The sequence below is a fragment of the Triturus cristatus genome, chromosome 11, assembly GCF_964204655.1.
Source record: "Triturus cristatus chromosome 11, aTriCri1.1, whole genome shotgun sequence".
Taxonomy (NCBI): Eukaryota; Metazoa; Chordata; class Amphibia; order Caudata; family Salamandridae; genus Triturus; species Triturus cristatus.
Window position 1 is genome coordinate 1,133,365,289 of NC_140594.1, and position 14,963 is coordinate 1,133,380,251.

The 14,963-nt window shown below is 47.9% G+C and overlaps 1 protein-coding gene across 1 annotated transcript in view; it reads right to left on the reverse strand.

The window, feature by feature from the left end:
• Positions 1-14,963, reverse strand: part of PSMD1 (proteasome 26S subunit, non-ATPase 1) — a 386,750-nt gene that overhangs the window by 324,886 nt on the left and 46,901 nt on the right. Inside the window, exons 13-14 of the mRNA XM_085635741.1 lie at positions 6,360-6,471; positions 5,500-5,696 (exon numbers count right to left, since the gene is read on the reverse strand). Of these exons, the coding sequence (XP_085491867.1) occupies positions 5,500-5,696; positions 6,360-6,471 (309 nt within the window). The remainder of the gene's footprint in view (positions 1-5,499; positions 5,697-6,359; positions 6,472-14,963) is intronic.

Sequence of the window (14,963 nt, forward strand, 5' to 3'; positions counted from 1 at the left end):
AGAGTGTTGAGGAAGGAATGTTTTGCGCAAGGCTTGTATGCTTGCGATTCTGGCGGAGTTTGGATAGGCAATACCTTTGGAGGTGTCTATAGTGGCCCCGAGATATTGCTTTGTGTGAGATGGTAGGAGGTGGGACTTTTGGTAGTTCACCGTGAAGCCTAGCCGGTGGAGTAGTTGAATGGTGCTGTTGGTATGTTGCACACATTGGTTGTAGGACGCGGCTTTTATGAGCCAGTCGTCTAGGTAAGGGAAGACGTGAATATGTTGACGCCTGAGGTGTGCTGCTACAACTGCTAGGCATTTGGTAAACACCCGTGGTGCGGTGGTGACCCCGAAGGGGAGAACCGTGAATTGGTAATGCCGACTGTCCACCACGAACCTGAGGTACTTCCTGTGAGAAGGGTGTATTGGAATGTGAAAGTATGCGTCTTTCAGATCCAAGGTAGTGAGAAAGTCTCCTTGACAGAGGAGCGGGAGGACTTGTTGTAGGGTGACCATGTGGAAATGGTCTGAATGTATGTACGCATTTAGAGGCCGGAGGTCCAGAATGGGCCTCAGGGTCCCGTCTTTCTTTGGTATTAAGAAATACAGAGAGTAGACCCCTAGATTTTGCTGATTGACGGGGACCTGCTCTATAGCGTGTTTTTGAAGGAGGGAGAGCACCTCTTGTTTGAGTAGTGTGGAATGTTCTTGAGACATTGGACGGTGCCTTGGTGGGATATTGGGTGGGGAAGATGTTAGCTCGAGACAGTGCCCTGACCGAATAATTTGGGTCACCCATTTGTCCGATGTTATGGATTCCCATGCGTGGATAAAGGTTTGTAGTCTGCCCCCGACCGGAGTGGGATGGTCTGGGGGGAGTGAAGGGAAGTCATTGTGCGGGCGGGGTTGCAGAACGGGTGGTGTTAGCTTTGCCCCTGCCCTTATTGTTGTTGCCTCTGTAACCACCCCTTTGGTAGCCCTTTGAAAAGGTATTTTGAGGAGGGGACTTGTAGGAGGTAGAGGCGCTATCGGTGGAGTAGCCTCTGCCTGTGCTACGAAAGGATGAGCGTCGAAAGGAGCGTTTAGGGGCCTGTGATTGTAGTGCCCCCATAGACTTTGCTGTGTCCGTGTCCTTTTTCATCTTTTCTAATGCTTCGTCCACCTTTGGCCCAAAGAGAGTTTGTTGGTCAAAGGGGTGATTTAGTATGGACGCCTGGACTTCAGGCTTGAACCCTGAGATCCTGAGCCAGGCATGACGACGAAGCAGGACACTAGTATTTATGGCTCTAGAAGCAGTGTCAGCTGCATCGAGGGCACACTTAATGGAGGTGTTAGTAATTAGTTTACCCTCCTGTATCAGGTCATGAGCCTTGCGTTTGTGTTTTTCGGGGAGGTGCTGCATAAGAGCCTCAAGCTCGTCGTAGTATGCTCTGTCATAGCGCGCAAGTAGCGCTTGTGTATTTGCAATGCGCCACATGTTTGCAGCTTGGGAGGCGGTGCGCTTGCCAGACGCGTCTAGAAGTTTGGATTCCTTATCTGGCGGTGGGGCTTCTCCTGAGGACTGGGAGTTAGCCCGCTTTCTAGCTGTGGACACAACTAGGGAATCTAAGGGAGCAGGGCCCTTAATGTATGCAGGGTCTGTGGGTGCCGCCTTGTACTTTTTCTCTATTCTAGGGTTCAATACCCTGGCCCTGACAGGGTCTTTGAACACCTCTGCAGCATGCTTGGTGACACCTTTAAGCATGGGCAAGATAGATGTGGACTTGTCCTGAATGTCAAATGTGTCCAGTAGGAAGTCGTCTTCCACTGGTTCACTATGCATTTCCACCCCATGGTAGTGTGCTGCTCTCTGCACTAAGTGGTGAAACCCTAAGGAGTCCTCTGGGGGAGACGGCCTGGATGGGTATAGGTCGTCCTGAGGCATATCCGGTATGTCAGGGTTTTGGTAGTCTTCCCATGGGTCTGGGGTCCCCGGTGGAGTGGGGTCCATTGGGGCGTCCGCCGGGTCATAATCTGGATCCCCGTAATCCGGATCTGGGGACGGGGTCGGGGAGTGATGAGGTAAGGGTGGCGGAGACCTGGGAGGGGGAGGGGGTGGAGGAGGTGGAGGAGGCGGAGGAGGAGGTAGTGGGGAGGGCACTCTGAGAGGAGAAGTAGCAGAGTCCTTCCGCTTGGGCGGTGGAGGAGGAGCCGGTGTGTCAAGACGTCTTTTCTTGACAACTAAAGTCAATAGCCCAGTCTTTGGATCTTTAAATAGAGTCTTTTGCAAAGGGTCTGGTGTAAAGAGGTCCGGTGGCACCGAATCGTCCGCTGGCGCCGATGTTTTCGGAGCCGAGGGTTTGGATGGTTTCTGTGCGCCATGCTTTTTTGGAACCTCTGGTTTTTTTCGGTGTCGAAAGAGTTTTCGGCGGCGGTGCCGACAGATTTGTGTTTTGTCGGCACCAAGAGTCCAGGCTTCGGCACCGGTGGCTTCGGAGTCGAGCTGGGTATCACTTTCTTCGGTGCCGGATGGTGTTTTTCGGCACCAGGCGTCGGCTGGCTCGAGCCCGAGCTGCCGTGAGACTTCTGAGGCTTCGACACCGGGCCCAAAGGTGGGGTGATAGAAGCTGTGTGCTTGGTTTTACCCAGGCCTGCAGGCGAGGGTGTAACCTGAGTCTCTTTGGTTTTGGGCGCGGGGGTGGGAGGGGGTATAGTACTCACGACCTGCTGCGCCGGTGTGATGTCCTCCACGTCGGAGTCGTCGGCCTCGGAAGCGCTGACGACGACGTCCTCCTGCTCGGTGTGTAGTTGCCCCGAAGCTTCGGCGTAGTCTCCGAAGATGTCCGGTGGAGCTGCGGTCGATGAGTGCGCCATGGTGCGTCGAGCTATTCGATCCCGGATTGTCTTTTTTGATCGAAAAGACTTACAGGCGGGGCAGTCTCTAGCCTCGTGTTCTGGAGAGAGGCAAAGGTTACACACCTGATGGAGGTCGGTGTGGGGAAATTTAGACCCACATTTTGGGCACTTTTTGAACGGAGTCCTTTCCATCGGCCGGGACCGGAGTCGAGGAGGGCCCGAAGGCCGGTGCCGATGTACGGAATGGAGAAAAGTGCCGCTTCGAGAGATGAAGATAGATGAAGAAACTCGAAGAACGAGGATTTTCCATCGAGGCTGGAACCGTAGAAGTTCGAAGCCGGAGCACGAAGTATCACATCCGAGCCCGATGGCGGAAAAAAACAATCTGAGGATGGAGCCGAAGCCCATGCGCAGTACGGACCGAAGGAGGAGTCACCGAACTCGTGACTTCCAAAGACTGTCCAAAGAACAAAAACAAACTGCAAACATCCGGGCCCAACACCAGATGGCGATCTATGCTAAGTGTACAATCTGCAGCTCATATGCCTCGAACATGCTGTTTCTGTGTATTAGCATAATAAAGTGCATGTTTGGTTCATGACAGGTACAGTATGCAGCTCAGGCAGGCAGAAAATACATTTGGAACAAGGTCAATATTTTTGATGAAAAAGTAGGAGGACTTGATAGTGAATGTCTCTATGCACCACACAATGAGATTCAAAAGAAGGAGCCAATTTTGCGCCTGAACATCTGGTGGTATATGGGCTCACCAAATGAGACACATTATTACTTAAGCTCATAGTCTATATTCTCGGCAGGTGTCTCAGTAGAGATGTGGGCTCTAGTATTAGAAAACTCATACTGTTCATTATTACATCCAAAACTGCTGACAAAGCGTAAAACACTTTCATATTTAAAAACTGCCCTAACTTACCGGTGAAATACCCAGTACTTACAACAGTGGAGGTTTAGAGGTTTGCAGCATGTGTTGTAGTTAATAAGGGGCGCACAGGTACCGCTGATCCCACGGACAGAAAAAAAGAAACTAACTATACAATAAATAAGGTGACATTGTTGGGTATCGTGGGGTGTTGGTACTAGGGCCAACATAAGAAGCAGGTCTAAACTCAAACACTAGATGTTAGCAGGATGCACAGTCTATTTATCTACAATGTTATGTACTACACAGTACAGTATGTTACAACCAATTAATATTTTACTTTTTTTGTTAAATGGAAAAGCAAAACCACTCTTCTATTTTTTTTATCTAATTAATTACAGAGCTAGGTGACATTTCTAATTTCCTAGAATAAATGTTTAAGTTTTTCTGGGTTTCTACCATCATGATTTCAATATTGGAGTAGATTTTCTAGCAGGTGGCTCCTATCCATTGGTCTATCAGCAATAAGTGTGTAGAGAACTGTTGTGTGGTCTCCAGCAACAATGGTTAAAATGTCTTACATTATCCATTCAACGGTCACAGAAGATTGCTGTAATACATGTCTTCACCCTGTGTGTTGCACAAAAGCCTGCTTGAGTTTCACTGAGAAGAGGGTTACACCTAATGAAGGACTGGAGTTCCTCATTAACAATTTTCTCCATCAGTCTGGCCAGGTTTGGAAAATTACATATATGTGCGTCTATAAGGGTTTTCGATTCATTGGGTCAGTTGGTGGTACCTTCAGTAGAGAAGCCACAACAGCTTTTTTACATTCTGGCACCCAGCTGTGTAGTCCGTGGATGTCAGAGGGATTTTGCAGTGGTGTATGAAAAGTAGACTGGCAGAAATGTAACCAAGAGTGTTTTAGCCTTCAACCTCGCTTGCTGTCCCACACCCGCAAAGCAGTCCTTCATTCAAATGTAGAGCGCTGTAGCACAGTTACCCAAAGCACACACTGCCATGCTCGAATGGGATGAACTGCATTTAGCATCCTCTGAAGTGGATAAAGCGAGCATGTCTGTTTATTGGTAGTGAGTCACTAAACTGCAAAGACAGTCACCCAGAGAGGCACTGTGACTGGTGTTGGTACATTTTCCTTTCCATCGTTCGTAGGCTGTGGCTTGGCACTTACATAGGCTGTGGCTTGGCACTTATGTAGTACTGACTCTGTAAGCACTTCTTTGTTGCTTTCAGTGAGCACTTCAAGTGAAATAATGTCTGCCTCTGTACTCTTACTATGGAAAAGTAATGCGATCACCCTGGGCTGTGGGAACTGCATGTTGCTAAGTTGATTAACATGTTATGGAGTGTGTGGTGAAGGAGCTGCTGGTTGTAGGGGGTACAAGACCAATGCCCCAGTGCTCATGGTCTGTCTCCAACTTAGACCTTTGCCATATATGGTTCATTTTCTTAGCCAGCCTGTTGTATATTCAGTTTACGTACAACATCGAGGATTTGGTGTGTCTAAGGGTAGCAACTATTCTCATCTGGACCAGGTTTGCAATGCAGGTATTCGATAAGGCTCATATATTACACCACTGTACCTAAGTCACAGGTTGCTACACTTTCTTGGCGACCCTGTTCCTCGCGGGAGGATTAGGAAATATCCTCTCATGATAGGAAAGAATGAAATAAGAGAATCCTGTCAGTTGTGGTGTTATTTGCATTCCAATTATTATTTTCAGAGATATTCAGGACCTCAGTGCAATGGGACCCTGGACACCACCCACCAGAGAACTCACCTTGTCCCGACAGAGGCTTTCGATCAGTGCGTCTGCCTCCTCCATGCGTCCGTACATGACCAGTGCAATGCCCACAGCCAGACCCCGCAGGATCTTCTCATGTTGAGTCTCCTGTGCGTAACCCACCATGTCCTCGATGGCCTGGGCGTTCTTCGATCCCAACATTACCAGGCCCAGCGCTAGACCTGCTGCCTCCCCTGCAGACGAAGAGACAGTTCAGCTAAGTGAATCTGTTACCCAAAACACAACTCGGTACCAAGAAAACAAGCAGTTGTTTAACACCAACATCAAAGACCCTCCTTGTGAATCCCAGGATGAACCAATTCACAGAAGCTGGCAGAATATGCAGGAAATCTGCTTTGCGCAGCCAATACTCACATTTTAAATAAAGTAGAGGTGGCACTCAGGGGTTAATCAGCCAGTGCTAAACGTTGGATGAATCTTCTGCATTTGCCAAGTGTACTTACATGAAAATACTGGTAACCTTTATTTGGTCACTGCCCCCTAGGTCAGTCTATCTCTATCTGACCTGCAGTACTCTGTTCTATACCTGTAATGGGACATGCACAGAGCTCTCTAAAGCATCACCACTCAAACTTGTAGTGTCACCTGAGATTTCATGAAGGTTACCAAATCACAGCTCTGCCATATACAATCTTGACAGGGACACAGAAGCACATTTGTGTATTCCCCATTTGTATGCTAGAAAAAGTGCAGGACTTTGCAGAGTTACACATTCTGGCTTGGGCCAGTCCTACTGAGACAAGCTTGATAGTACCATAATCAGACACAGCAGTTCAATGAAACATTAAATAGCTCTCTGACCTATCACGGCTGCGGCATGTCACCCCGATTCTTACCCGTGACTGCATCATCCTGGTAGAGGTTTGTTTTCAGGAGGTCATACACATCTTGGCGTGCAGTGCCCATCGCTGCCAAACCAAGGCCCAGGCAGCCACCATGTCGCACAATCTGCGGGTAACAATAAAAAGGGATATTATTATTCTATTATACAGTTCATTTAATCTTATGCCATCATCAGTATGAAAAAGTTCTCTAGTTTATGGCGTCAGCATCAAAGGACTACCTTCTCTAATGAATTTGGTTACAAGACAGGAAAATCCCATGTAATCATATCCATTGGGAATGATGGTCACCTTTAAAAACTGAAATCCAAAGTTGCCAGTTACCATGCAAATTAAAGCCATTTAGACCTGGTTCAGCTTGTTAAAAACATTTCCACGTGGCAAATTGTGGTGATCTGTTGAATTAAATTGGACGTTTCTAACCAAAAGTGTCCCCAATTACAGCACAAAAGGAATATTACAAATACATCAACATTTCCATGTAAACAACTTAGGAACTCACCTGTTGAGCTACACTCATCACTTTTTTGCACTCTGCTGTACGCTTCCACAGGCGTTTACACTCGGTCTACATGCAACCCTCTGTGTGTTTCTACCACATCTGGGTTATTAGTTAGGCATCCCAATGCCAAACTCCACATCCGCCAACCTTTTACTACTCAAGGTTGCAATCAAAGCATGTTCATGAAAATTTCAACACCTCTAGCTTGAAAGCTACTACACAGCAAACAAGCATTTACAATGCAATGGTCTCGGCATTGGTAAAGTTAGAGCTATTGGCATTGCTCATGACATTATTTTTGTTTATGTGTTTGTTTTTAAAACATTTAAACAAACGGCATTGTCATGAGCAATGCCAATAGCTCTAACTTTAACAATGCCGAGACCGTTGCATTGTAAATGCTTGTTTTCTCCTTAGTTAAGGGCTTTGTTCTCGAAATCCCGTCTTGGTGGAAATGGCTTTATTGACCCGTATGTAGTCCGTGTCCAATAGAAATGCTTTCAACCTAATTGAAAACCCATTATTCATAACTTAAAGTAATACGCTTTGCTCTGTCACTTTGTTCCTATAATGAGGCGGCAAAGAGAGTGGGAGGGGATTTTTTGTGAACATAAAGCCGTGTTTATTACTTTCCTTGAAGCCTAGCTTATCGCAGCTTGCACATCTTCGCATCCTGGCCCTCGTCCCAGAGTCCACCCGGGCCTTGGGGTCTGAGACTGGGGAGGAGGTTTGGCTGCGGGAGGGGGGTGGGGTTGTCTTAATTTGCCTGTAGGACGAGGATAACTAAGTCTAGTTTCCCTGAATCGTATCTTGCGGTGTTGTTGATAACATGCACTGTAGAGTAGCCAGCTGTTTCGACACATACTCTGTAGAACACGTGCAACTTCTCGGCTAGATGTAAAGAGCAGTCCGCGACCTCGCTATGACCCCTTCGGCTGTGGAGTCGTATCCTGTTTAATTTCGGTGGTGTTTGTGGGTCGCAGCTGCTCACTGGTAGGTGCGGTGTTGCTTTCTGTTAACTGCTGTGCCCTGTTAGATTCGATCTGTACCCTATGCAAGGAGGTTTTTTTTTGGGGGGGGGGGGGGGGGGGGGATTGAGTAATGTTTCCAAGTGCCTTATATGGACACGCGCTCACGGGTACGGTGGAAGGCGCAAGGAGTGCCTCGAAGATGAGAATGTTGAGAAATTGTCTTAAGGTAAAGGCTGGAGTTGTGAGGAATGGTGCGAGGGAGAGTGGTGAAGAATGGTGCAAACAGGAGGTTATTGGTGAAGAATGTTAGTGGCAGGAGACTTGGGTGGAGAGGAATGGTATGGGGACGACATGGAAGCAGAAGGTATGGCACTAGAATAACAGTGGTGAGAATTCTTCGGAGATGAGTGGTTGGGGGGAGGAGATCACGAGAGGGTTTCAAAGGGCTGTGTGGCAATGCAGCAATTTGTTGATATCATTGGCAGACATCCGCTTTCTCGGGAATTAAAGCATTGCTTTGGGGAGGAGGTACCAAGCTGAATATATTTAAAGGTAATTCGGGCTACATCAAAGAGGGGGGAAAGTCCCAGTGAGCACTGTGCTCTTTGATTAGGTTTCCACATGTTTGAAGCTTGCCAGTCAGTTAGCTTTGGGATGACCTGGCGAGGGATGTTAGGCCCCCCCGTGATTGCTGCACAGTTCAGCCCCGAGTGGACAATCGGTAATGCCAGATGTGTCTCATGGCCGCAGATTAGTGTGCTCCTGGACTCGTGGGGTTGGAAGAGGCGGCCCCCGATTGTTCATATTGCAGGCGCCAAGCTCCATTCAGAGTCGGAGATGAGCGCCATGTTTGACTGTTCGTGACTTCAGGAAGATGGGGCGAGACATTGGAGTTCGGATGGCAGGAAAGCGGGAGGGGGGGGGGGAGGGGGGCGGGCTTTGATTTTGCCAGCACCGAGTTGTCACCGGCTCGTTGTTGGCCATGCATAGATCTGCATGCCGTGACGCATACGCCAACCTAAAGCTGTGGAAGAGGGCGATACGACACGACGTGGTTACGCGAAATGAATTGTGAGCGAATAGGCTAAAGTGCAACGTTTTGATTATTAACTACAAAAAATGTAAAGCGCCGTATTGTCTGCCTGCTCAAACGGTTAGGTAATATTTAATAATAGTTATGTTCCCAGCCGGTCGAGACACGGATTGCTGATCGTTATCGTGTTGTAGCTGTTTTTGACAATTGTTCAGCGAATGGTGGACAAATGGTGTTCAGATGCGGCAGGCTCGGTGAGGAGTTCTGTCCGGAAGGAGACCGGATTTCCCGCCAGTCACTCTAGCCTTGGACTGAATGAGCTTCCCCTCCTGGGGCGGAGGCCAGATGTGCTGAAATTGCAGTAGTGATGGGGTGGGGGGGGTGGGGGGGGGTCACGAGCGCGGCGTAGGAGGGTGACTGGAGGAAAGTCGGGGTGTGATCTGATGAATGAAAAGTGGTGTAGATGAGAGGGGGGGGGACGGAGTTACGTGGGGTGAGTTGTGTTGGGGGCAGAAGTGGGGAGTGGGTCTAAAGAACAACGAGGAGTGACGGAAACAGTGAACTAAGAGCAGGATGCGTGAGAGAAAGGAGGGGAGAAGAGGATTGGAGAAAGGGGGCAGGTGATACAGAAAGAGAAGGAAATTGTTTGATAAAGCGCTTGAGGTGGGGGCGGGGGTTCAGTCACAGCAAGCAGTAAGAACAGTCAAATATGTCCCTAGCATTACTTCGAAGAACATATTTTCCAGTTGCATGCACATTTTACAAACTCCTTGCTGATTTTCTCTAGAAGTGAATTTCAACATACAGAGGAGTCGGAAGGCTTAATGACTAATAAACCGGCCGCAGCTGGCGACATTACCCAGCAACGCTGCTGGCCGTGACCAAACTGCTCATTTTATCACGAAGGCCAGCCCGCGCAGGGGGCACAAGGGGCCGGGAAATTAACCTACCGAGGCCCCTGGTGCCAGAAGATTCACGGATGTGCCGCAGTGGGGAAAACGTGCCACGAAGGTCAAGGGAGGGCCCGGGGGAGGCCAGAACAAGCACACCGCTGCCTTTCTCCGAGGCAGAACAGAAATGCCTCGGAGAAAGGCAGCCTCCTTTTCGGATTCGGGGGCGTGTTTTGCTGTTGTCTCCTCCCTGAGACTTTTCGCAAAAAACACGCCCCCCGATCCGAAAAGGATGGGGCATGATTGGAGTGACGGGACCTCTTCTCCAATGGCTGGCCAGCATTTACGAGGCCAGCCAATGGAGAACAGGGCAGAAGAGGGGCGGGTTCAAGCCCCTCTTCTCCCAAGTCATTAAATCTCCGGACTTCCGGTCTGCCGACCGGATGGTCCCGAGACCTAAAAAGCAATGGCATGCAGCGGTGGTAATATGCAGATGTAACTTACGTGACAGAGCTGAAAGAAATCCTACTACCTCTTGAAATCTGTTAGATGGTTCAGGGCCTACAGGGGCTAATGAGCGCCAATCTTGCTAGACGAGGTTTCTAGGGGATTCGTCCTAGTATGGTTCTGCAACCCGAACCAAGTACACCTTTTCAGCACTTGAATCTCAGGATAGCAAGGGCGAGCAATCGAAGGCTTCTTAGGGACATAGTGTAGGGGGCACGTTCTCAGAACTCATAGTCAATGTTTGTCCAGCACAGTACTCATTTTGGTAGAAAGAAAGTATTGCATAATCATAGGAAAACATACTACAACAAATCAATGCGACTCAAGTGCAAGGTTTGCATGGTTATACTACCAACTACAATGCATAGTGAAGTGACCCTCCCATTCCAGGATGTGGTGTAGTGTCTTTAGATCTTCTATACTAAAGTAAACATGAGTACAGATGCAAGTCACTAGGTCTAAACTTATTCTGAGTGGCTGACCGTTCTGTTCAAGGGTATTCCTAAGGTAACAGTCACAGTTTCCACTGCAGAACACTGTCGCTTTTCATCTGAGATTCAGCAATCTGCTCACATGTTCACGGTCAGCCAGTGCGGACGGATACGCAATGGGCTGGCACTCTCAGCGCTATGTCTGCTGTTACGGGATTATGCCAGTATTTTCACTTGGGACTGGAGTCCCGAAGGGAGAGCAGCACGGCAGGACTACTCGGCAGGTGCCAGTCCAGCAGATGCAGTCTCCAGGCTGAGATACAAGTATTGCTCATTTGAGAAGTTGAAGCTTCTGGTTTGGTTCACATGAGGGAATTCGGGGTGTGCAGCTGCAGCCTCCAGATCAGGACCATCAGTTCCTCCTGATAATTCACTGGGCGGGGAGTTCAGCACCACCACCAAGAGGTCATGCACTGCAGGGGTCCAGACAGGACAAGAGACTTCGTGGCTTGATTTCTGTACATGGCCCACAGCGGGGATCCCAAAAGGGAAAGCGACCCCCTCATAACTCAAGTGAGCAGCTTCTGGGTGTTCGTGATGCTGGATTCTCCTTCTGTACAGTCTGTCTTTCCGCAGGACCAAGCGCTCTTATTTCTCACTGAGCAGAACGGCCAGCTTCTAAGGTGCTAGGCAGACCTTCAAGGTCTTTAGCAAGTGGTGCAGAATTCCAGTGTTGGCCCTTCACCTCTGAGAGGCCAGCTGTCATGCGCATGCCAGCCATGATCAGACAGTGTACGCAAAGCACTCCTTCCCTTGGTCAAGAAGAACTTTCTACTGGGACAAAGTGGGGAAGTTTGGATGTCACTTTTATACATATTTTCAAGACAGGAGAAGTGGATCCAGTATCTAGGGTTTCAGCATTGGCTTGGATTGGTTCTCCTTCAAATTTCATGTTCTGGTCGTTGTCAACACAGCGTTCATGCTAGGTAATAGTTCTCACACCATGCAGCAATGGCACGGTCTCCAAGCAGGAGTAGTCAAAATAAGGGCGCAATAAAGTGTGAGATCTCTGCACATGGCTTTTATCAGCTTGCCTGAAGCAGTAATCAGAGACAGACAAAAGGGAGGGCCAGCCTAGAAACATTCTCACCTCGAACAATGGGAACTGCAGATCCACCACTCACCTCTACCATCTACCAAATGGCATTGCTCGGGCAAAACCTATTCAGCAGCCCTTTGCTATCTAGGTTCTCATTATATTCCTACATGTGCGCGGTTTCTATCCTTCCTCAGTACAGTGTTCAGGTCTCCACCCACCAGCCACAAGAATGCAGGCAATTGTCTTCCACTGCATGGTGGAAACTGTCCTCAGACGTAATGTTCTGCAATGCTACATTGGGTACATCAAAAATGTATCCCGTTGGCCCCAGTACTCATTCACACAACAGAGTCCTATTACCACAAGTGAGCTACACACTCACTGAACATACACACACTGATTAGGCAGACATAATGTCAGGGCAAAGGTTCTGAGTTTCACATAACACCAGAACTTTACACAAGAGGGGTAAGAAGACCACTTTCTATCACAGAGACATAGGTCTGGTCACAGTAAAGATTCACAAAACAAAGGTATGCTTCCACCACCTTTTTATGTGATGCGCCCAAGGAAGACACTAAAGTTGAATCGCTACTAATGATGGCCGGCTTGCTCGCAAATTAAGGGGGACAGGTCTAGATCTATGCGCATGTGAGATTAAGGCATTGCCAGGGCCAAAATGTAAGTCAGCATGCCCCAAGCAGTCGAGCTTTCAGGGAAGCCAAGGTACATACCAATTTAACAAGCAGTAAACACTCCCTTCAATAGAGACACTTAAACAGTATGCACAAGTTGTCAATATATGCCACACTAATGAACCGTGACAGGTGATGACATGTCAGGGTGTTGTATCTTTTGCCTTATTTCAGCTTTTCTGTCCCCTCATAGTGTATATTTTATGGTATGCTCATTGCTCCCAAAGGCTTCACGTAAGTTTTAAAGTATAGAACTGTTTTATTTTTTATATATCTGTATATATGGTATATATTTGTTTATTATTATTTTGATTGTGTATTTCTAGTTCATGCTATGTATTCATGAAGTGAGGCATTTAAAGAAAAGCACTGTGGCTTTGAAATCCCGTGCAAGGAAATTCACACACTTCTAGTTTCACTTTAAAATATTTTTTTCAATTTTTCCAAATTTGTTCAAACTAGTTCAACCTCTATTACTCCAGCCTGTGACAGAGCTTCATACATCATAATCACACAAGAGGGCTTCCCCGTTATGTCATGTTATACTGATTTGTAGAGCGCACTATAACCCGGGACTGTATCCTGGCGCTGAGCTGGTGTGAGTCTAGCCACACATCGGGCCTACTGGGACTACTCGAAAAGCCAGGTTCTCAGCTTGTTGCAGAATTCAAAAAGTGAGGAGGAGGCTCTTATGTGCTGTAGCAGGTCGTTCCACATTTTAGGAATGATGTATGAGAAGGCTCAACCGCTGGATCTGGTTTTCCATACACGTAGGATGTGTGCAAGTAAAAGTTGGACGAGTGGAGGTGTACCAAAGATTTGTGAAAGCCGATGAGATTGTTGCAGTATACCGAGCCAGTGTCAAGTAGTGTTTTGAAAGTGTGGGTGAGGAGTTTGATTTCTGCTCATTGGTGAATAGGGAGCCACTGGATCTTCTTCAGGTGTGGTGTGATTCAAGTGCAGCATGGGAGTTTGAAGGTCATCCTGGCAGCAGAGTTCTGAAACGGTGTGTGTAATTTTGGCGATTTGTTGATCCTGACATAGAGGGTGCTTCTGTAGTCCAGCTTGCTTGTGACTAGGGCGTGCGTGACTCTTTTCCAGATGCTGATTGAGAGCCATTTGAAAATCTTCCTCAGCATCATCAGGGTATGGAAGTACGAGGCGATGCAAGAATGGACTTGGGTGGTCATGTAGTGTTTGTTATCGATTATGATCCAGAGGTTCCTGGCGCAGGTGGCGAGTCCGTTGGGTATCAGTCCTAGAACTGTTGACCAACAGGTGGAGTTCCATGGTGATGTGCTCTTCCCCAAGATCAGAAAGTCGGTCTTGTAGGTGTTCAGCTTTAGACATTTGTTCTTTATTCGGTAGGTGATTTCAGTCACGCAGGCACTGAACTTGACTCGGGTACTGGGCATCTTGTCCATGAGGTCGAGAATGAGTTGCGTGTCGCCGGCATAGGACAGGGCGCGGATGTCGTGGAGAGCAGGTGATGCAGGTGATGCTGGCTAGAGGGATCATGTATTCATTGAAGAGGGGCGGTGCAAGGAGGATCCTTGCACAACTTCTCAGATGAGGTTACGGGCATCCGAGGTGAACTGTGCCCGACTGAATGATTGGATCCTTCCAGTCAAGAAGGAACATGGTCCATGACCCTAGCAGCATCAACTACACAGATTTGTGAGGTACCTTGCCTTGGTCAAGCAAAAGTGTGAGTCTTTGGGGGGGGGGGGGGGGGGGGGGGGGCTAACGCAGTTTAGAAGGTGCATCTTTGGATTCGACTAGTTCTTGCTTGCAACTCAGCCTCACAGGATCAAAAACATAAAGCTGTCCTAGCTTGTATGCCAAACCGCCATGAAACAGAGGCCAAAGCACTGATAAAATGGTGAATACTGCCGCATTGACTGTTTGGTAGTAAAGAGAATGGTGTAAGCCCAAGGACTCACAATTGCTGCTGTGAATACCACAGTTGTGCACCATAGTAGAATACTGGTTTTAAAGCCTTAGATTATAAAAATCTCTGTATGTAGACAGGGAAGCTTAATTCAAACCCCTCCACAACACATCAGAATGAAAAAATGTTGTTCCCTTTCCATAGGCAAGGGAAACAGTCTGGCAGTATTGATTTTTAAATAAAAGAAAAGAGATCGGGACACTTTTTTTTACAAATGGTAACCATGCAAAAAACATTTGTTGCTTTTTAAACAGTAAACACAGTGAGACTATCACAATTCTTACAGTTTCCAAGTGCTTCAAAAAAGGTTTTAAAATATTTCTTGAAAGTGACCAGAGTGGACCAGGCAGTAAGGCATTACAGGCACAGGTTGCTGCGCCAGAAAATAGCTGCATCCATGCACCAGGTGTTTTAAAGAGAGGTACTTGCACATGAAAGCTCGGGCTTTTCCAGTCTGCACTGCCACCTGAAATAGCGAGGTAGGCCTGATAAGTGGGCTCCCTCGGGACTGCAGCTTTG